General features: G+C 37.8%; 2 protein-coding genes across 3 annotated transcripts in view; both read right to left on the reverse strand.

The window, feature by feature from the left end:
* LOC118410961 (homeobox-containing protein 1-like) overlaps nt 1–22,605 on the reverse strand; it is a 1,064,572-nt gene that overhangs the window by 922,903 nt on the left and 119,064 nt on the right. The window lies entirely within an intron of this gene.
* On the reverse strand, nt 4,889–20,288 carry LOC118410754 (arylsulfatase B-like). 2 transcript variants are annotated; one of them, XM_035812544.1, is made up of 10 exons: nt 20,198–20,288; nt 19,375–19,533; nt 19,071–19,193; nt 17,180–17,270; nt 16,226–16,412; nt 10,756–10,934; nt 9,895–10,102; nt 9,045–9,285; nt 7,342–7,499; nt 4,889–6,786 (listed from the first exon to the last, which is right to left on the reverse strand). In XM_035812544.1, exons 2-10 carry the CDS (start codon nt 19,530–19,532, stop codon nt 6,521–6,523), a joined length of 1,611 nt encoding a protein of 536 aa, XP_035668437.1. In that variant the 5' UTR covers nt 19,533; nt 20,198–20,288; the 3' UTR covers nt 4,889–6,520. The 2 variants fall into 2 exon arrangements, with proteins under 2 accessions (XP_035668437.1, XP_035668426.1); XM_035812533.1 differs by having other exon boundaries at nt 10,756–10,946.

A 22,605-nucleotide genomic window follows, 5' to 3' on the forward strand; every position in this document is an offset into this window, starting at 1 on the left:
CCCTTTAAAAAAAAACCAATTTTTAAAAACCGGGGGCCAGGGACTTTTCAGTAAAACCCTTTTTTTTTTGGGACCTCCCTTCCCCTAAAAAGGGGGGGGGGGGGGGGGTTGCTCATTTGACCCCCCCACTTCGTATTTTCAAAACGGCTTACTGTACGATCACCAAATTTGCAGGAGGGATCGTGCTCATCGAGTTTTATAATTCCTGAGATTTTTAAATCATTATGACGTAAAATGACGTAATTATGACGTCATTAATTGATATTTTTGGCTAAAACGGGGAATTCCCATAATACCTAAATACCTCACTCAAAAAGTTACCAATGAAGGTTTCTTATTAATATTTAAGTGTTATAAGACTTCTGTTGTCAAAACCCGACGCAACGACGTCAAAATGACGTCATATAATGACGTCATCTGTAGTTTAGCTATCCGCCATCTTGGATTATGAACCTTAAATTTTTCAAGATACATTTTTTTCAACATATAACGCTAAAACCCCATGGAAATTGATTAAAAACGTTCACATGAATGTTTTCTGTATGAAAATACCACGTAGTGATGAAACCTGAGTGAAAATAAGCTTGTTAAACTTTAAATCATGATATTGTCGGCCATCTTGGATTTTGACCAATTACGTCATCTCATTAGCATAATTTATGCATATTTAATTATAAATGTTTAACTAAGATGTGTTGGATATTAGAGATATATGAAAAGAAGTTTAGTTTAGCAAGAAAATCTTAAAATCCCACTGTTTAAACCAAAATTAGTGATTTTTGTAAAATGTGCTTTTCAGAAACCCGTTGCCATGGCAACACGAAAAATCACAAACTTACCCAATTTTTTAAAAATTGTTGCCAACAATGTTTTAGGAAAACTCACCAAGTTTGGCTGTTCTAGCACAAGCCGTTTGGGAGCTATAGGAGGTCAAAGTTGGCGCGGGCACTTTTAGCCCCCCCCCCCCCCCCCCCAGTCTGGATAGGGTTAAATCTAAAAAGACATTTCAAAAGATACAATAAGTTACATTGTTGATAAAATAAAGCTATAAAAAGTAAGAAAAATGTCAAAACTATGGTATGACATCCGCGGTCCCATTGCGAAGTATTTGACTAATAATTCGTCGACCTTTTAACAAAAAAATGACGGCCTAAACTATTTATGTTTTTTTTAATAAAAGACCCTTGTATCTGCCAAGAACACGAAAAGTTGGCATTTAACGATGCTTTGAGAAAACGATTTTAAACCGATACAAGTTGACAGTTTGCCCATCTTCTGAAATCTTTGATCGGGCTGGACCATGTCAATGACAAAGTTCTTCTCCTGACAACACTCATTATCCTTAGTATCGAAAGAAATAGAGGTACCTAATCATTTACGCATGGACACGAATGGTAGGAATTACTTGGTGGTGTAACAAGACAAAAATGACTTCAAGCGTCTCAATCTAGATACAGACCTTACTATTGGCTTCACAGACACAAAACGAAGTCTACGAAATGATTCGGGGTTACAGTCAGAGAATGTGTGGTTACAATACGACTCAAACATTGGGACGAGTAAAACATCCAAATTGTTCCTTTTAGTTGATAACAGATCTTATTGCCCAGGAAAACATCGACAAAGCTAATCTCAAAGTCTATGGGGACAACCTCACGATCTGGCGAGTCGTCTGTGAAGAAATTGGCTAAAAGCTGAAGACAACCTTTGTTTATATTTCCATGATGCCTGGAGTGGATATACCCGTCTAACCGAGCGAAATGCAACTCGGTATCATAGAGGATCTGCTGACCCGGATGATTCCACTGGGTTTAGTCTCCAAACCCAAGACTCAGTTGATATGATACCCTTTAACGCTTGAGACCAGCCACATCCGACACCTAAAAAAAAGAATGCAGAACGATTCCGGGTCACTTTTCCATCATCCAGTTAAGTAATTTCGAAACCTCCTGATTCAACCAGTACCTGTGTTAATATCCGCTACTGCGCCACGAACAGACTAAACAATCACAAGGAATCCAGACTCTCGGTGGGAAAGTAGCAACGGGCCAAGCAAGACTCTCTAGACTGACTAAACATGTGATAGTCTTTGAAATGATGTCTAAATTAGTCCTGTTGTTTCCAATTCCACTTTTTTCAAAATAATGTTGAAAGCATAACTAGCAGCCAAACTGGTAGTAGTACTAAATCTGTAAATGGAAAAAGGAAATAGCACAGGGTATTGCTGTCTCAATGTATTATATTCAAACGCCCGCATTGTCATGCCAGTTAGCAAGAAATACAACAAACTCGTACGCTTTCAAAAAATCTGTAGCTATCTGCTAACCTGACATCGTATGGAAGACTGAAAACCTAGCTAGCCCCGTGTGTAGCCGACCAGGAGCCTCTGCCCCAGGATTACATTGTTCATCGGAAAGACAGAAGCGTCGACAAGCCTGGGGTGACAGGTGGCGGTGTACTGTTAGCTGTTAAATCAAACATTCACAGAAAAAAGAGGACCTTGAGCCCATGGACGTGGTTCTAATTTGAGACAATCATCCCACAAATCAGTTAGAAAATGTTTTATTGTGTATTATAGGCCACCGAGTGGTGACCTTTCTAACTTTAATGCTAATCTGCTTTTTATTCTTAGCTGTGCCTAAAAAGAGTACAACCAAGTAGTACTGATGGGTGATCTAAACTGCCCAAACATAGATTGGTCTAAAGGAGGAAGCCATTCCGAACATGAGGGTCACCTGTGTGATTTTTCTAAATGACTACGCTACAAAAATGCAATTCTTATTCATTCTTTGCAGAAGAAAATTAGTCTTTGTGTGAGAAAATAAGAGAAAGTCAGTGAGGTGGTTAACATTTTCTTATAATATTTTTCTCAGATCATGCTGTTCCTTCTTAAAGTTACAACTAGAATCTAAATCTAACCAACTTATAATTACACTTTAGGAATTTTTATTACCACATCCTTAGCTTACATTGACGTATGTACGATGTATGATGACATCAGTATCCAGCTGAAATGCGTGAAGCTACACGAGAAATTCCATCCCATCTGTCTCATGAGGTCTGCACTAAAAACTGCACTTACATATTTACAGTGACAAAACGGCTTGGACTGGAAGGTGTCAGGGAGCCATTGAGAAATAGGTAAATTTAGATTTTGTTCTTGTTTTTCTGTTCTATTTATTTTTCAAGATCTGTGTGTGAGGTCGCCATGGTGAGCTCACGGAAACATAGTCACATGTGGTCGATTTTTTGACCTTCTTGTATGCTGGCTGTATATAATTCTAGTAGCAGGACTGGAAATACTGTGTTTTTTCATACCTGCACCAATGCAGGTAACATTGAAAATAACCTGCACCAGACAAAGTTTACCTGCACCACTCTAAACTTAGGAAGTATGAATCATACTAAAAATTTTTAGTAACCATTACTATTTTTTTCACTATAGTATATTACCTGATATGTTGTGCACCTACAAGTTTTCAAACCTCGTTCCCGGTACTTTTTGTGTGAAAAAATTAACCGTTTTGTAATTACTTGTGCCACCAATTTAATGTGAAAAGTTGGAAATGTTTGGAGGGGGGCTGTTAGGGCAATACTAATATCGGAAAATAACCAGATTTGGCAACAGAATGGCAAGTAATGTACTTGTTGCAATCTTTTATTACAGAAAAAAGGATAACATTACAATTTGCATGCATTTTTGTCCTCCCAGCGTACGGACAGTTTACGTGCTGGGTGCACAAGAATCATCTTGGGAGAGCAGTGCGTTGCATGGTTCCAGGCTGTGCAGACACCAAAATAAGACAGACCTATCCCCCTAAAGATGGGACTAATTACATAGGACATTTTCCTGTTAGGATATTTCGCCACCACATGTTTAATTGCTAAGTTGATTTGTTGATCTGACGTTAAACCGGAGAGTGATCTATAGATTTATATTCTACTAACTTTTTTACTGTTAGGGTTATCCGTTCTTGTTAAGCTTGGGGTTCAATTTAGAATTAGGCTGAGGCTTTAGGTGCTAAAATAAAACAATATTGATAACAGTGTTACACAGTTTCCACATTATTTGCACTATAACAGGTGCATTACAACCAAATATGGACATCTGTCTACCTCACCTGTATAAATTTATCTACCTATCCATGGTTTATACAACAGACCAAATAGAAACCTTCAACATGTTAAGTATCGTTATTTTCATATTCCTTTGAACTAAATATACAGCAAAAGATACATGTATATTATTAAAATACTAGAGTAAACAATTACATTTCTGTGTAATTTTCAAAAACAGGCAGAGATAACTTTTGTGGACACACATTTATTGTTGTAAATCAGCATTTGTTTCTGACATATGTAGGCAGGATATTTATGATTAAAATGATCCACTTGATATACAATTGGCAACTTGTCCTTATTAACATAATAAACATAGCCTGTCATATGGCATCAGTATATCAGGATCAACTTGGATTTGACCTGAAGTATAGGGGCTACTGCCAACATGTTCAAGTTGCATGTTCATGAATTGATATCAATATTTTCATATCTCTTGTGTCTAAGAGAAATATCAGCAACAGTTTTGAAACGTTCAAAACAAAAACTACATGTAGTTTAGTCATATAAAGCATTTATGCTACAAAAAAAGCATAAAAAATAAGAAAAGATGACCATGAAAACCAAGGATCATTGCAGACTACCCGGATTACAGTCTTGGTATGGAATAGCCTTCCTACGGCTAATGGCTAGGACTCGATTGAACACCTCTTAGTTAAATTGATTGATTGAATAAATAGTGGCATTGGCTTTGACTGAAATGTCCTGTTCATTCAACTTGCCTTTATTTACAAACAAATACGAACGGAAGAAAATGAGCCGAATGGAGTGCTGGTAGGGTAATTTATTTTGTGACCCCCTGTACGTCAAGCAGACATGGTGCTCGTCCTATGAGTTAACGATCATCACATACTCCAGGTGTGTTAAAGATAAACTTGAATGTTCTGTATAACAAACGTGACGTGATAACGATTGATTGAATCATTGTTGAACAGAAGCGGTAAAAGTTTGGCAATTTTTTGTGTGACCCACTCACGTAAGCAGGCCTAGTGCGTATTCCGTAAATGAAAAACGATAATGAGTTTGATATCATTGGAAAGAAAATTACACAAGTTTTCCTTTTGTGCCCAGTTTCTTTAAAGGTATGCTACGGATTTTTTTCGCTCAAATTCGAAATATTTTAGAACTAAGAAATCTCAGATTTACTACCATTTTTTGACACTTTTGTGTCATTATTTCACATTTGCAACATAAAGGATTAGCCTACAAAACATTCCACTCGAGGCACGCTGTAACCTGTTGACCTCCCGAGTTAGACCCTCCTGTTTCTCAATAACAGCATGCTTGCCACCAGTAGGTCCCCCGGGGTGGGGTAATCAGTTAGCACAACAAACATGGCAGACTGGAGATAAGAGCACAGTCAATTTCCTCTTCTTTGGAAATTACCATATCTAATCATTCTAAAATAGCATAAAATCATAAACAAAGTCTATTTTGTAAGGTATCAACAAGCTGAGGTCATATTCTTTTCAAAACTGCAAGAAACCTTGTGCAGAAAAATAATCTACTGTAGTGTACTCGAAACTGTCAACTGTCCCCCCACTGGGAAGCCAGGCTAATAGAACACAGAGGCATGACCAACTGTCTGTGCCCATCTGTTTGTTAGAAGATCACAATTTTTATACATCATGCTTATACATCATGCTGATGTCGCAGAATCTCTTCCTGAATATTGGTATGCAATGCTATAGGGTTGATTGAACTAACAACGTAAAGAAAAAGTAGGAAAAGCTACAGTAACTTTTTGTTTTGTTCAAATACTCCGTAGCATTTTTAGTACATTCTTATCAGAAACATAAGGGGTATTAAAATCTGTAACGTCAACTGGCATTTGCAATGAACAGATATAAAATATGACATTGTTTCCTGCGCTGAAGGAAGCAAATTGGCAAAAACGGTACATGTGTTTCTTAGACACGCAGCAGAGAATAAATCAATCACCTGAAAGCTACTTTCAATCAAATTTGCATTGAATACTCAGTTAATTCTACTACGCACGCGTGGAAAATTTCAGACGTACCTGAATAATTCTGGAAATACTTGACAAACGGACGCACACTATTACTATAAGACAAGGCGTTGCCAAGAAATGATAGAAATACAGCTGTTTGTAATTTTGAAGAGGTATAACTCCCTCAAGGCACAATTTCACGAAAAGTTATATATTACGCCTGCTCAGTTTTCATTACCTGATTTACAAGTAGTTTGAAAATTGTATGAGAGCCTGTTGCAGACTGCAGACAAGTCGAATTTATTAGGTGATTTTATTGTACCGTCTTGGGTTTTTTAAGACAAAATAAATCAACTTCATCAGCAAAACATTCTCTATACAGAATATTCCTATCGTAAAATCACAAGATTATGGCCAGATGAATAAGGCAAAAGCTCGTTTGAATTTCTCTTATAGCCAAGGTCCAAAAACATCTCCATGTAGAGCAGGATTTGCCCTCAGGTCACGTGGAGGCCAGAATGGAGGAACGGCTGTCCTATTGTAGGTCTTCAACTTCATCAGAAGGTCTTGTACGACATCCGGGTACTTTTCTGACAGATCCGTTCTCTCTTGCGGGTCGTTTTTGATATTGAAAAGCCAAAGGTGTTTGTTCGGAGAGTCCGTTGGTTTTTCAAAGTGGTTTCCGGATGTTTTTCTGTGCTTCCAGCCACCCTGGTCTGCAATAGAAAAAAGTATAATTCAAGCACTGTTGAATAAAGTTCAACTACATTTTTCAAACCAAAAATTGTACTTACATTTATTATTGCCTAATCTACAACTGCTGTTGTCAATGATTGCTAATTCATTGCTTCTGTAATGTTTATTTTATTTTATTTTATTTATTTATTTATCCAGGAAAAAACATCGCCTACTGGCGTTTTTCAATACATAAAATAACACAAAATCAAAACAACTGAATCAAAATTGAAATCAAAGGTCAAACTTACATAACTAAATGTCAGGTGTCAACTATTTACAATACAAATAACTCAAGATAACTTAATATAATAATGGTAATAATAATAACAATAATAACACATTCAGGCAGTGGATCATGTCAAGTTATTTTGGTTGCCTATGATACTAGGAGTCACTTTTAGTCCCCCCCTGGTCTGCATAGGGTTAAGTGTATCGTTTAAGCTTATAATAAATGATACAAGTATAAGTTTACATTACCTCGTGCAAACTTGTTCAGTGTAACCCAAGCCGTTTGAATTTACTTTACCACAAACCTTGAAAACCTGTCAATAACTTCCAGTCTCTTGACCTAATGGCGGCATACGTCAACGTGTTAAAGTTGCCACCGCCAGAAGCGCAGGTAAATCCCATCTTGCACTTCAGAGGGTCAATGTTGAGAAGGATCTCCTCTCTCGGGGATTTTGCCCCCGTGCTAAAAATACATAGAGTGTCATTACTATTTATTAAACACAATGCAATTGCTTTGAAAAGGAATGTACGTTTTGAGGATTGTTAAAGATCGGATGGTTTTGGGAATCTTCCAGACTTAAACATCTCTAGAGATCGGAACTTCAGCCACGTACAGAACTTTCTTTGGATTATCCGCAGATGGGAGGAAGTTACTTAGTTGCGAATTTCTGCTGCCACCAATTTTACTTTTGTTTGGACCAAAAAATAAAGTCTATTAAGATATGCATGACGAAGAAACGAACAAGAAATAAATTATGTATATTCAGTATTACAATTTCAGGTTTGTATTTTATGCCCCAACTCTCACATATTACCCGCAATGTTGGCGCATGAATACTCAAACTCATGAACGGGATCATCGGTACACTTCGTATAATAAGGTATCCTACCTGTTTAGTTGCACAGAGTCATGAAGTACCAGTGAAGCCACTCTAAGAAATTTCAGCAATTACGTATTTAAAAAACTATAATGACATACCTCCACCATTTTATTCCCACCTATGACCGTATACAATGTCCGTATAGTCAGCCTATTAAAAAAGCATTTTTCTTTTTATCGGATGCCATTGAGTCATCGTTCAACCATATATAATTTAACGCTATCCAGACGGGTGGGGGGGGGGGGCTAAAAGTGCCTGCGAAAACTTTGACGCCGTATAGCTCCCAAACGGCTTATGCTAGAACAACCAAACTTGATGACTTTTCCTAAAATATTGTTGGCAACAATTTACAATAAATAGCTTCATATTTTTCTTCAATTTTCATGTTGCCATGGCAACGGGTCTCCATAAAGCATATAAAACCCCTCTTATTTTGGTTTAAACAATGAGATTTAAGATTTTCTTGCTAAACTTTACTCCTTTTTCTATATCTTTAGTATTAAACATATCTTAATTTGACATTGAATTTGATGAATTATGCAACTGTGATGACCTAATTCGTCAAAATCCAAGATAGCCGACAAGTATACTCGGCTTATTTTTACTCGAATGTCATTACTATTCGCTATTTTCTGACAGAAAACATCCCTGTAAACGTTTTTAATCGATTTTCATGGGGGTTTAGCATTATATGTTGAAAGAAAATGTATCTCTGGACATTTAGGGTTGATAATACAAGATGGCTGATACCTAAACTACAGATAACGTAAATTAATGACGTCATTTTGACATTAAAAGTCTTACAACACTTCAATATTGGTATGGCGACTTTTCTGGGTGCAATATTTAGGTACTGGGGGAATTTCCAGATTTACCAAAAAACAATAAATGACGTCATAATTACGTCATATTACGTCATGAAGTATTAAACTTGACGACCATATCAGCCCTTTAAAATTTCAGATTGTACAGTAAGCCGTTTTGAAATTACAAATGGGGGGGGGGATGAGCCCAACACCCCCAACCCCAAGTCCAGGGAACGCCGAAAAAGGCCCAGTCTGGGTAGGGTAATATAATGCAAATAACAAAGTGTACACATTTTTACCTATGATACACATTTTTTTTACCTTATTGAGTCCCAAACATCAAACCCATCCAAAGGCTTTGTGTCGTGAGTAGACCCATGTGAAAGGTATATAAGTGTTGGGAACCAATCAGAGATGTGAATAAGAGCATCACTTTTTGTTCCCTTTCTCTCTAGAAGATTGCTGGTGACGAAGCAGACACCGCGGATTCCTCCCTCCCACAAAGTATTCTTCCAGCCTCGTAATGGCCAATTACTACCGGCGCTTCTTCTTGCACCATTATCTGGGGAAAAACATAGTAAACTACTTAATGTAAAAACGAGGTTCTCATGCTGTGCCTTGGTTGCAATTATCCATATCTATTCATGATTCCATATACGAAATACGATAAAGAAGGTCAAGATGTAAGCTCTTTTTTCTTTGGCACCTATCCCGTACATTTCTACATCGCAGCTAAATAAATAGCTTATTAGCGCGAATTATTTGGCCAATTATACGTCCTAAAAACAAAGGCGTCTTGACTTGACTTGACTCAGATCCACTTTTAGCTAGTACAACATTACTTACCAGTATTTTATAAATACATGCGTCTTCTAGTTTATATGGGATATATAATGCCTTTGCTAGAAAACCATATTGAGGGATTACAGGGCAACAAATTGTTACAATAAATACAATAACAAACAAAACATGTTCTTCTGGTTACAGTTACTAAGAAAAAAATATCAGAATTAATTTGAACTTTTGTCAAACCGCGGTGCCGTGAGTTTGAGGTTTTAATTTACTGCAAGTGGTGAGTTTGAAGTTTCTATCTACTGCAAGTGAACATACATATCTCTCATGCCTAGGATTCAAGCCTATTTCTATTCCTATTCCTATCCCCATTACTCACCAGTAGAAAATATCAGCACGGTGTTATCCCATAGTCCGCTATCTTTTAAGGCGTCTGTGACATTCCCGACCGCCTCGTCCATCGCCGTTACCATGGCGGCATATTTTTTAATTAGAATGTGTTGTACGTCCTTGTATTTTTCAACATATTCGTCTGGTACTTGAAGAGGTGCATGTACCGCTTGAAATGATAGGTATAGAAACATAGGCTGTTGGAGAGAGAACATTAAGGAATTTTAAAAAGCGCTTGAGTGTGTGTCTTTGTGTGTTCGTCTGTGTGTTTTTATGTGTGCGTGTCTGTCTGTTTGTATATCAAAAAGATTACTAAAAATGACCTGACTATACATCATTTGTTGGTTTGGTATGAAGAACCTGACAACTGTACAATTTCGGCCACCTGGCAGTTTGCGTTGGTGCTGCAGCTAAACTTAAATTTCAATAGCCCCCTAATTTTTTTCTGAACTGTAAGGGCATTTTTTTATTATTTTATGTATGCAGGTAGCTTTGGTTAAGATATTAACAATTACATACATGTTTTTTCCGTTTTTTTTAAAACTAGAATTAGTAACGTAACATACGTTATGCACCATCGCAGCGTTAAAAGATACAAAAGATGCAAATGAGGACATGTTTTGCAGAATTAATGCGTAAGTGGCAAATTAATGGTAGATTAAAGCATTTCTCTACTTGTGGCATGTTTAAGCCAATATTGAACTTCAATGTGCTTAAATCATATAGATGTGGAAGTCAGATTCATAACTTCTACAAATGCTCCAAATGTTTCATGGAGCTACGAAGTCGCCGAAATCCGCCGAACTATAGATTTTCATTACTTGATATAGGCAAATAATTAAAACAAAACCTTATTTCGGTCATGGTGAGCAATAATGTCGATTGCCTTCCTTTGGAATAAGTGAGTTGAATATGTTCCATTCTGATCGAGGACTGGTTTATCTTGGTCTCTCAGGTCCAACCCATGATACTCTGAAGCATCCGTTGAATAAATGTTAGGCCGTCTGTGGGACCAGTAGTCTTCACCACCTGTTAAAAAACCTAATAGATAAGAGAACATGGTAGTTATTTCCTCGTTAATTAAGACTTGACAACCTTGCCCCGTCAACAGTCCTTATTAATATCAAAGATGTGACTATTTAATTTCGTTCTAAATAAACAGATAAGACTAAAACGTTATATAAATGGTGCCGCAAACAATATTATATCCATGACCTTGAATTTTAGTCCTCTTGAAATAATTGCAAACCGCAATGGACCCCCCCCCCCCAAAAAAAAAAGAACAACTAAATATATTCATTGTAACGTAATTTCACGATAAAGTACGAGGTGGTCACATATTGTAAGGTATAATAAGCTATTGATTCTTGATCTGTTCGATGCCAATGTTCCTTCATCTTGGATTTTGGCTAGCCGGCTGATAATGTCATCAAATTATTGATATTCAACCATATTTGATAACGAAATATATTTTTTGACGGACTGATATTTTATTTTGTATAAAAATAGTAGTAGTATGGCAACTGCACCTTAAAACATACATTCTTCTAACCGAAATTAGCGATATTTCCCAACCATTGGCATGGCGAGAAGAAAAAATGTAAATGTTTCAAATTCGTAAAATTATTGCCAATTATATTTTAAGAAAACTCACAATATATGGTGGCTCTAGCGTGAGCTGTTCAAGTTTATACGACATGAAAGTTGTCTCTGCCTCTAACGACCCGAAACTTCTGAATTCTGTTAGCAAAAAAAAATTACGCCTGGGTGTCCAAATGGAGTACCACCCCCGCCCCCACCCCCACCCCCGAGTTCGGGCGCGTGTTCTCTTGACCAGCCGAATTCGAACACGTGTTCAATGATGTTAGCGTTCCATTACATAATTCAAACCGAACGCGCGTTCGAACCTGTGGTTATCTGCGACTTTTCAACGTAAACAGGCACCGTAAGGAAGCTTTATCCTTGGTGGGTGTCTGTGCGGTCAAGTTTGACATTTACGGCTTTAGTCCCAGCTCAAAATAAGAGTACTGATCTTTTTTGTACTCAAGATATACCTATTATCCCTTTCTTATCAAAATTGTCCGAGGTTATTTTGTGTTATCATTTAATGTTTTTGACTATGGTGCATTTTCAACGACAAATTGAAAAAAAAAGTCGTTTCTGATTTTTTCGGCCACAAAAAAACAATATAATCCTCATTTAAAACAAAAAAACTTCGGATAAAAATGATAAGTTGTCTTTCATCCTTTGGAAGATCATAATTGAAAGTCTTGTTTCCAGCTGGGACTAGACTAATGAAATAAACAACACTTTTTTTACCAAAATGTTTACTTCTAACCCAAAATCCGGCATGTAGAAAAAAAACACAAGTACTCAATGTGTTTAAAGTAGTACTAAAACTGTGTGAAGTTTCATCGTAGTGCAACCGAGCAATCAAAAGTTACGATCGATGTATAGAATACTACTTTATTCCAGGCCAATGGCCGCTTTAAGCCAACAGAGTCACTGACAGCCGTCGACAATAAGCCAATGGCTGCCTAGTTACGGGCTAATCGCACCCATTGTATACCCCTAGTTTCATGTAAATGTCCTAAACTCAACCCAAGCGCATTTGAGTTGCTGTTTTGAATTTCTTCCGTACGTCTAGATCGATCAGCTTGAAAATATTTGACTTTGAAAGTTCGATGATCAAAACGCGGAGGGACTGTAGTACTAAATGTGAGGTTTTACACGTTTAATAGTGTTGCGCTCGCGCTAATGGAGCGGTCGCTACGCATTCACGTGAAAGAACGGATCCCGACGAAGTTGATTTTGTGGAGTTGACCCAATATTTCCCAACAAGAGCAAGCTCTCCAGGAACTGGCCGATTTAAAAAAATGGAGGGAAATCAAATCTAAATATATTTGTAACTTTGACAAAGACGTGTACATATTTGAAAGGTTGCTTCTATGTGATGCAAACCCAATTCCAGCATTTGAATACGCCCGTCACCTAACTGTGTAAACACGATTCATAATTTATTCATGCTCTACTTCACTAGCAAACTATTAAAATGAATTTTGACAATGTCCTTTGCATATACATGCATGCACTCAACGATGGCTAGTGCTTGTAAAGTTTTGCATGACACGTTATGCATCGTTGGTAAAACATAAAAAAAGAGTTCGTTCGTCCCATAGTAGTTCTAAAACTCACAGCTTGGACCTTGAAACAAGGTAAAACAAACGCCTCTGATGATGTAGTAAGTTGTCATGTACTCAAGTCGTGTGTGATGTACTCAAGTCGTGTTGTCTGTTGATTCTTCAGTCCGTCCTTCCATGCCATATAACCAGCATTTGAAGGGAGCAGCTCACAAAAAATTATCCTTTGTAATGTATCGCCGTTAGCTAACAGCCAGTAATCGGCGGAAAATAGGTGTGAAATATTCCTCCCTGCCCCTCGCGTGCCACCGGTTTATCGTTAATAGTTACTCTGCATCTGAAAGAACCGACATCATTGACCTCGCTAGAAATCTACTTCATGTGATTTAGAGACGAGCCCCCCCCCCCCCCATTTGAGAACAAAACAGAACTTAACGATTAAAAAATAAGATATTATCAGATGAAGTTTAACATTATTTTAGATTTCCTTTTCTTAGTAATATTTAAGACCATATAAGCTACAATCCCTTTCCCTAAGGCCATGCGGCATATCATCGATTATTCCTTCGTGAAACGAAGGTTTGTAGTCAGTGCTGTTTTTATGTCAGTGGGTCGTTTGTCAGCCTGATAACTGGGGAACGTGTGGATGAATTGTTTTGATATTTGGTATGTGGGTAGGATTAGGAATTGCTTTACGGCAGGGCGCTCTGGCGGCGTGTTATGGTACTGCAGCGGAACTTCCGGTTTTGCTATTTTTTGTTTGGGACTTGTTTGGGTGATGATTTGTAAGTGGTAGGTAGCTGTGTAAAAGCATAGTAAGGTGTGTACGTTTTGGCCACCTAGGGGTTTCGCAGGGGCGGTGAGATTAATACTTGTTTTAGGTTTTGAGAAGGAATAATGAAAGCAGGGGTTGATGGATCTTAATGACTGTAGGTATGCAGATAGCTTACGTAATAATGTACATAATTGTATACTTGTTATGCAAATCAAGTGGTAATTTGCATGATACAATAGGTATCTGTAGAAACCTCATATAAGGCATGTCTGTGAACAGTCCAGCATCGTAAGACCATGACAGATTGATCTGATATTTCGTATGTGGGTAGTTCTTGAGAAGGAGAAGAAACGTACGAGGTGTTTTTTCGTCTAGTGGCTTCTGACGGTTTTGCAGGGGATGTTTGTACGTGAAAAATGGGTTTTACAGTGGCCCTGAGTGGGTATTACGCAATCGTGCTATATTTAGGTGGTATTACGTCATGCTGCTACCACGCTGCACTTACCCCGTCTCCACAGGAAGTGACCCCAAAAGTCAACAAAAAATGGTACTATAGGGACAGTACATTATGCATGGTGGGGTGTACGTGTTTCCCATAAGATTTGATAATCTGTACACCAAGAATAAGAGCAATGATGATATTGTATACAGGGGCATATATTATAAGTTTTAAAAGGGTTGTACATGTAACAGTTACTACCGGTACAATATATTGTTGAAAAAAGCAGGGTTTGTTTTTCACAGTAACTTGTAGTCATTAATGAGATTGTTTATAGGGATTGTACATTAGACATATGGGATACACAATGTAGTGGACTGCATTGTGAAACAAAGAATGGTACATGATCATTGTTGCAAGCAACAAGTCGAAAATAATTATCTGTATTGCAGCAGTTGTATATTATACTTAAAGGGGTTGTACAAGAAAACTATATTACTTTATGGAAACGTCCATGCAATGTATTAAGCCGCCAATATTGACATGTTTTATCTCGATAGTCCATTATTCACGTTGGAAGTGTATAACGTACTACATTGCTGAGCTAGGTAGCAATTTGCATATTTGATATCTCTCTCTATATATATATCTATAAATATCTCTTTTTTTTTCCAGTTACAAATGCAATACATGTACGTTTGACTGTCCTGTTATGAAATGCTGCGGATTGATTAATTGTGCAAACTAGCCCCTGGTTTGCATAAAATACCTGATTATAGAAGGCATCCCCCAAGTTACCTAGAGATCAAAAAGCATGGCGATCCGTCAACCCTTCCCGTGTTATTACCCTCAAAAGGAATGATTCAATCACGCACGTGCGTAAGACTTGTTGTAAATTCCGGGAATTTTTACCAAGGCCACAGCAAGTAAATTTTATGGATGACATCCTCTACAGACTTCAAAAAACGTGCGATCGGACGAAAAAAAACAAGATAGGTAGAAACAAACAAGATGGCTACATTTTCAAATATAGGCACCATAAAGTTGTGACCACTGTTGTAAAAAGAATTAAAGGGACAAAACATGGCATCAGAGGCAACAAGGCATTCATTCCTGTTTTTAAGACATGTACTGGTGTGGTAAAAGTGACACTATATAGTGTGGTAGACTGGCATCATCAACAAAGTTGGTAAGCACACTCATAGCTTCCATATATCCAATAAGTTTTATTTCTGCAACTACAGTCTTGGGTACCTCGCAAGTGTCACTTGTGCAAGTACAATCATTAGGCTACAACAAAATATATTTCCTCATTTTGGTACTTTATCGTCATGTTGACGGTCCTTGCAGAAAAAAAAATTCTTGTTTTTTTTTTTCCTGAAATCAGGCGAACATTAATGCGCGCGCGGATGTCATCCATAAAATTTACTTGCTGTGGCCCAATCGAACATACTCAGTTAGGCTAATATTTCTCTCTTTGTTTGTTACATGTGTCTTATGTTTGAGTATCTGCTATTATGACATGAAGTAGGCTTTTAAACTGTCCTAATTATCTATGCAAATTAGCCCATGACTTGTATAATAAAATTTGATTATGTAAGGCATCTCCAGAGCTATCTCACTCATTCGCTCGCTCACAGTTCATAACAAAAACTATCTGCATTCCAAATACCATGACAATCTGTGAACCCAAATTATTCCACTCCAACGGGATGATGCAACTACATAGGCGCGGAAAAATCCTGTAGAATTCCGGACAATTTTGCCAATCGGACGTATCATACACTGTTAGCCTAGACCCTGAGATGTCTATAATAAAAAACACCGTCAAACCACCACACCCTCGCCCATTTCACGAAGGTTGAGTTCTGCGAACGCTTGTGGTATTTGTTGTCGGTAAGTGTTGTTCTATATTAGTTGTTTTCTGTTATTTATGTTAAATAATATTCCAAAGGTTGAGACTTACCATAAAAAGTATCAAAGCCTCGTCTCAATGGTAAATATTCTCGTCTAAAGAAGCCCAGATGCCATTTGCCGACTAGGTGTGTGGAGTACCCATTGTCTTTGAGCTTTTGAGGCAGAGTCACTTCATCCAATGGGAGACCATGAGGGCGGTCATGTGTTATCACACTATGCTGCAGTCCATAGTGAATCTGAAAATAAGAAATTACTACTGTTTCGATATGACGTTTTCATCTTTAAAGAATTCTTAAGATCTTATTCAGCCTGATCTTTTTGACCAGACATTTTTTTTCCAATCGAGGACGAAGGGAATTCTAATAACGGTCCTTTCAAACTCTTCTAACGCTTAAATGACGTACTGCATGAATTTTATATATTAAGAGAATAATGTTTACATAATATCTAAAACTTGTATTCATGACGGAATATTTTATTGTATCAATGGGAACAATAAACGTAGGTATTACAAGATTTTGTGGTATGCTACAAGAATATAACAGCAAGTGCAGAATTATTATTTTCTACGAATTCTGGCTCATCCCCCCCCCCCCTTCGTATTTTCAAAACGGCTTACCAAATTTGCAGGGGGTGTTATGCTCGTCGAGTTTCATAATTCCTGAACTTTCATATCTTTGTGACGTAATATGACGTAATTATGGCGTCATTAATTGATTTTCTTTTGCCAAAACAGGGAATTCCCATAATACCTAGATACCTCACTCAAAAAATTACCAATAAAGGCTTCTTATCAATATTTATGCGTTATAAGACTTCTTTTGTCAGAAGCTAACGCAACGACGTCAAAATGACGAAAAAAGAAGCATAAGAAAAAATGCACATATTCTATTGTAAAGAACATATACATTAACAACGTCAATGCATTTATCGTTTGTAATTCTATATCCATCTATTGAAGACTTTTATAAATGGCCTCTAAAGACAAGAGGAATCAGCCTACCTGATATCTACCCGTCATAAGCTGCTCCCTTGATGGGCTACATATAGGCTGGACATAGTAGTTCTCTAACTTCACTCCCTCTGATGCCAGCCTATTACAGGGGGCAATAATTTATTCTCTATGGGTCAAAAATACATTTTCTTACCTTTTGAAATTTTCTTTATCATGTTTAAATTACTATCGTATCTTTAAGAAGTTTTTTTCTTATAATCAAATATGTAATGAGACGAGGTCCTTCAAACGGACTTAATATATATAGAATACAACACGGTGTGTTCCCTATCAACCGAGGTATCAGTCGGATCGCCCGACGGCCGAAAATGGAAACTGGCCATAACATACCAAGCATATAACAACATACGAGAAATTGATACACCTCAAATATTGCAAAGTTGTATGATTGAGATTTTTCAATATGCAAAACGTATCTCGAAGAAATTCGTTTTTTTTTCATATACATCTTAAATTCAATGTCTTTTTTCCTTACCAAACTAAAGATTCAGCTGTTAAATGATGATCTTCTATTTACATGGATTGGTTTTTATCTCCATGAAAAATGGTGATATAGTTTTTGGTGTGTCTGCGTGTCTGTATTTATGTTTGTGCTTCCAGATACTTGTGGTCAGCATAACTCGAGAACCTCTGATTGATTATTATGATATTTGGTACGTGGGTAGGTGTTTTGAAAACAAAGGTCAAGGTTAATTTTGGGCCCCTGGTATGCGACCTTAGTACTGCAGCAGAAATTCCATTTTTGTGTGCATCTTTTGACCTGGATGTGCTATGGTCTTAATTTTTTGGTGGTAGATAACTTGTGACGTAAGGAATATGTGGTGTATCTTTGGGTCTCCTAGCAGGTTGCTCTAGAACTGCAGGGGTGTTTTTCTCGAAATCTTCTAAGGAGGATAACTGGACAAGGGAATGACAGATTTAGATGATATTTGGTACGTAGGTAGCTAAGACAGAGATGTGTATAATCAAGTGCAAATTACGCAAACTGGCACTTAATTTGCATAAGTAATGAGGGAAATTTATATTTGCAGTGTTTGCCATTGTACGACTCAAATACCTGTCATATGGTCACATTGGTGAGACCGTGTAGCGCAGTGGTAGTTTCTTCGGCCCGTGACCGAGAGGTTGCGGGTTCGAATCCGCCTGCTGTGTTACCGATCTTGTGCCCTTGGGAAAGGCACTTTACACGACTTTCCTCACTTCACTCAAGTGAAAATGAGTACCTAGCTTCGGCTTGGGCCGTCCTTCGGATAGGACGCTAAATGGAAGTCCCGTGTTTGGGGAGAGCAACACCCCAAGCACGTTAAAGAACCCTCCACATGTGCGAACATCCACCCGAGCGGATCAAACCATTCCGGCCAAAATAGGGGTAGGGTATCTCTCGAGCAGCCCTCGTAACCCCTGCTTCGCCTATTGGGTCAGTTAGTCCTCACTCATAGTGAGCAATTGGGCTGGTCTCAATCATGATGTTTCTGACCTAGGGCGAAGAGTTGCTGTTACAGTTCCAATCATGTAACCCGTAACCTTGAGTGGCCTTCATGGCCTTGTTACGTGGTGACCATTGAGTATATATATATATATATATATATATATATATATACAAACTCTTGTTTGTTAAGGTATGAAAGACCTTAAAAATACTATTGAAATCACTATATAACTTGAAATCAAGATTGAAATGAAATTAAAAAGAAAAAGAAAATGTGAATACCCATATGAACAGGAAAATGACTTAACCGATTTCGTTTCAACTTATGTTGTATTCTGTTGGTCGACCATAAGCATGTAAAATAAAAAAAGCATAGCCTTTTAGGCAGCACAAGATTTCTTCGTTTACAACCCATATGTACATAGTGCCACAACTCCCTTAATCTTTTACCTGTCAAGATTAGGTGTTTGTATAAATGAGCCATGGTACCCAATGTCATTCCATCCATAATCGTCTGCCAAGATGAATACGATGTGTGGTTTGCTTTTCCTCTTGTTCGCTACTGTATCGGACCTAGTGGTAAAAATAGAAAGGTGTAAGAATATTTGTTACTTAGATACAAGACTGCAATGGATAACCTATGAGTATGGAGTAAGAACAATTTGAAATTAATAAATAGTCAAACTCAGAAAGAAAATCGTTGCCAACTTTGATTTGGTGAATAAAATAATCGAGGTTCATTACTCAGTATTACCTTGAAGACTTGACAAAGCGGGGTGAATCGACATCAGTGAGAAGAGATGACAACTGCCACAGCACCAACAACACAGTGCAGAACACAATAAAAAGGCCAACGCGGCGATGCAATAAGACCCAGCAAGCTCTGCCCATTAGACCAATTCTTAAGACCATTCTAAAAATTAAGTCAATAAACACAAAAAATAGATTACATGTCGGTGTCAACAATAGGATGCAAAAACGTACTAGTTACTTTTAATACGTCTTAAAAGAATTTAAAAAGGGAGTGTGTAATTCAGAAAAAAGATAGCTTTATCAGTGTATTGGCTAAAGGTAAATAGTGACGAGTTGTATGCTGTACAACCTTGTTTATCTTGGGACTTAATTCGAGACTAAGCACCCTTAATTAGGTGAGAACGTCTTTTCTAGGAAATATGTAAATAACAAAAAACTGTGAATGTCAATGAAAGATATCCCTCCAGCTTGAAGAAACACCAGATTCTAATTTCTTTGCCCATTTCACTCTTCGTAATCGGATAGAATGAATTTTTACGTAAAAATATGCACAAAATTGGCATTTTAAAATTTGTATATATTTAATTTTCAAAGTAAAAAATACAACTGTGAAGATGTTCAATGTAGCACTACATTTACAAGCTACAATTTCTGTTCTTACCCTTGTAACTAGTTACTACTTTATTTTCCCAGATAAACCATATTCATTTTATCTTTATATCAGCAACACAAAGGTAAAGCAAGAAACACGTATGACAAATACTTAGCTGTAAATTTGCTAGTAAGATGACTAACATGATTTTTAAGAAAACGTTTGCTTTTACCTTGGCTACGAGCATCACTTTTACAGCTGTAATGGTTGCAGATAGAGAAAATGTTACCTTTGTGAACAGTTCGTGCATTGTTTTTTTTCAAACCTGCGCATGTGTAATACTAGAAACACAGTTTGTAAACAACAGCATTTTTTAAAAGCTTGCCGTGGCGAAGATATCTGAAGCTGGTCGGGTGGCGTTAGTTTAATGCATGATTATTGGTCACCTATTGACTAACTGCATAAAAATCCTATTCGAACACAGCTTTAGGGGCAATCTTGGAAGGTTGGAATATCATGCATACCCCTACAGCTCCTAAACAACATATGACCACCAACTTGTCATTGAATTTTAAACATCTTAATCAGAGAAATAATACCAAAGGTTTGCACCTAAAGCATGCAGCTTCAAAAGAATGTTATGAACAAGAAACGTACATTTGCAAAGCAATAACTAGTTAAGAATCAGTAGCCATAAATTGAATATAGAAACAGGCACATACTATACATGTACAATGTAGCCCCTGACCAAAGGTTCTGTCCATTCTGCCCAAAACCCAAAGAAGATGAATTTTACTTTATAATGGAATGTTTCTAAATACACGTTTTTACGTAATGAATTATTCACATCGCTCGAATCAAGTACAACAGATTTCAATAGACTCGATGCTACAAACAGATTTGTATATATCTTTAGATGTCACAACCCGCATAATGCAAAAATAGGCAAATATTCCTTCAAGGACTGCTTGAAGGAATACGGATACTTATGATTAATTAGCCCACTCCATTGCAATACTACAACAAATGCAAAGAATCATGTTAGTCCTTGTTACGTTAACTAGGATGCTAAGCTTTATTCGACACCGGTACCTCTACTTTGTGGGATCGCGTGGCGAAGCAGCAGCGTGTTTGGCTCGGGACTGAGAGGTTTCGAGTTTAAGTCCAGCAGTGACACCGATCTTGTGCCCATGGGAAAGGCAATTTACGCGGCTTTCCTCACTTTACTCAGGTGAAAATGAGTACCTAGCTTCGGCTACGGCTGTCCCTCAGATAGAACGTTAAATGAAGGTCCTGTGTTTAGGGAGAGCAACACCTCGCGCACTTGAACCCACCAAACGTGCGGTGTGCGATGGTGCAAATCCTGCTGTCTGGAGTTGGCGATTCACTGCAAATCACCAGGATGGAGGCCTGGCGAACCTCTGTCTCGTATCAGCCACACAGTACGTGATTTACGTTATTCACCCAAATGGGATACCTTGCACATCCCCGTCTTCTAATTAGCCATACGAAAGGGTATGTCACTCCGTAAGGGGCGGTATAACCCTGTCGTGTGTAAGTACGTCGACCGATGATGATGACCTATATTTTGTACTTGGTGTAATAGTTCTTGCCATGCATTGTACCGTGTACAATTGTCATGCAATAAAGTTCTTCTTCGGCCAATATGACATCTTTGTCCTCACAGGCTGCTCAGGGATTCCAAGATTGAAAACGAATAAAAAGATATAACAATTAATTGTATCATCTGTGTCTTGCAATTTCATAGTCTTTGTACATTGTTTCGCGGGCAGGAGATTATGACCAACTAGGCTGAATGATGACCTAGGTTATAGTTCATTTACTTATTTGCAGAGATGTCGTATAACAAACATACGTCAGGCCCGCTACAGAGTAAAGCGGAATTCCTGTGATCTCGTATTAAGGCGCGGTCACATATAGCTCGTGCGATCGCCGTACGATCGCTAACTAAAGTCATTTGGCCGAACAAAAATGTACGTATCAACTGTCTTGGTACACAAAATGCTGTTTTGAATCGTTGTCGGTGGTTGGTTCTGGCACAACCTGCTTGAAAATCCCATGGCATCAAAATCATACAACAATCGCAGGACCTATGTGACTGCGCCCTTACGGGTAGTTACCTAGTAGCAGTTACCTATTCTAAAACGTGCGTGCGTGTGTGGCACACAGTTTCAGCTGTAGTGCACCAGAACATGTTGATACAGACCTGTGTCACACATTTTGCACATAAGAATATGAATCAAGACACTTTTTCTGTACTTTCTTCAAGTTCAAACATTACTGCGTCTACCTTTTCACAATGATGCCCACACATCTGCACCCCTCCTTACATCAATTTACGACTATTATCATCAGTAGCATCCTGCTAATTAATCATTGAAGTCACACGACCTTCGGGTAATCCCGAGTACTTTCCAACCCGGCAACTCGGCACAGAACGAAAGTGTACGGACGAATCAACAAGAATTCCTTGGCCTAGCGCCTATGTATAGACCAGAGTCTGTACCCCAGGTAATGCCTGCTACCTTCAGTGTTATTGATAATGACTCAACTTCCCATTCTTAACATATATTCTGATAATATAGTGGGTTTTTTTAAAGAAAAACCCGGGATTTATCA

This window comes from Branchiostoma floridae, chromosome 1 (genome assembly GCF_000003815.2).
Source record: "Branchiostoma floridae strain S238N-H82 chromosome 1, Bfl_VNyyK, whole genome shotgun sequence".
In the NCBI taxonomy this organism is placed as follows: domain Eukaryota; kingdom Metazoa; phylum Chordata; class Leptocardii; order Amphioxiformes; family Branchiostomatidae; genus Branchiostoma; species Branchiostoma floridae.

What these genes read in the sequence shown, in the direction of transcription:
- LOC118410754 (XM_035812533.1), bottom strand. Translation starts at nt 19,532, where the DNA reads ATGGTCTTAAGAATTGGTCTAATGGGCAGAGCTTGCTGGGTCTTATTG. An exon ending in CGTGCTGATATTTTCTACTG is followed by an intron (nt 9,286 to 9,894) that starts GTGAGTAATGGG and finishes GTTTTTCCCCAG; the next exon opens with ATAATGGTGCAAGAAGAAGC. An exon ending in GTTATTGACAGGTTTTCAAG is followed by an intron (nt 6,787 to 7,341) that starts GTTTGTGGTAAA and finishes TTTCTATTGCAG; the next exon opens with ACCAGGGTGGCTGGAAGCAC.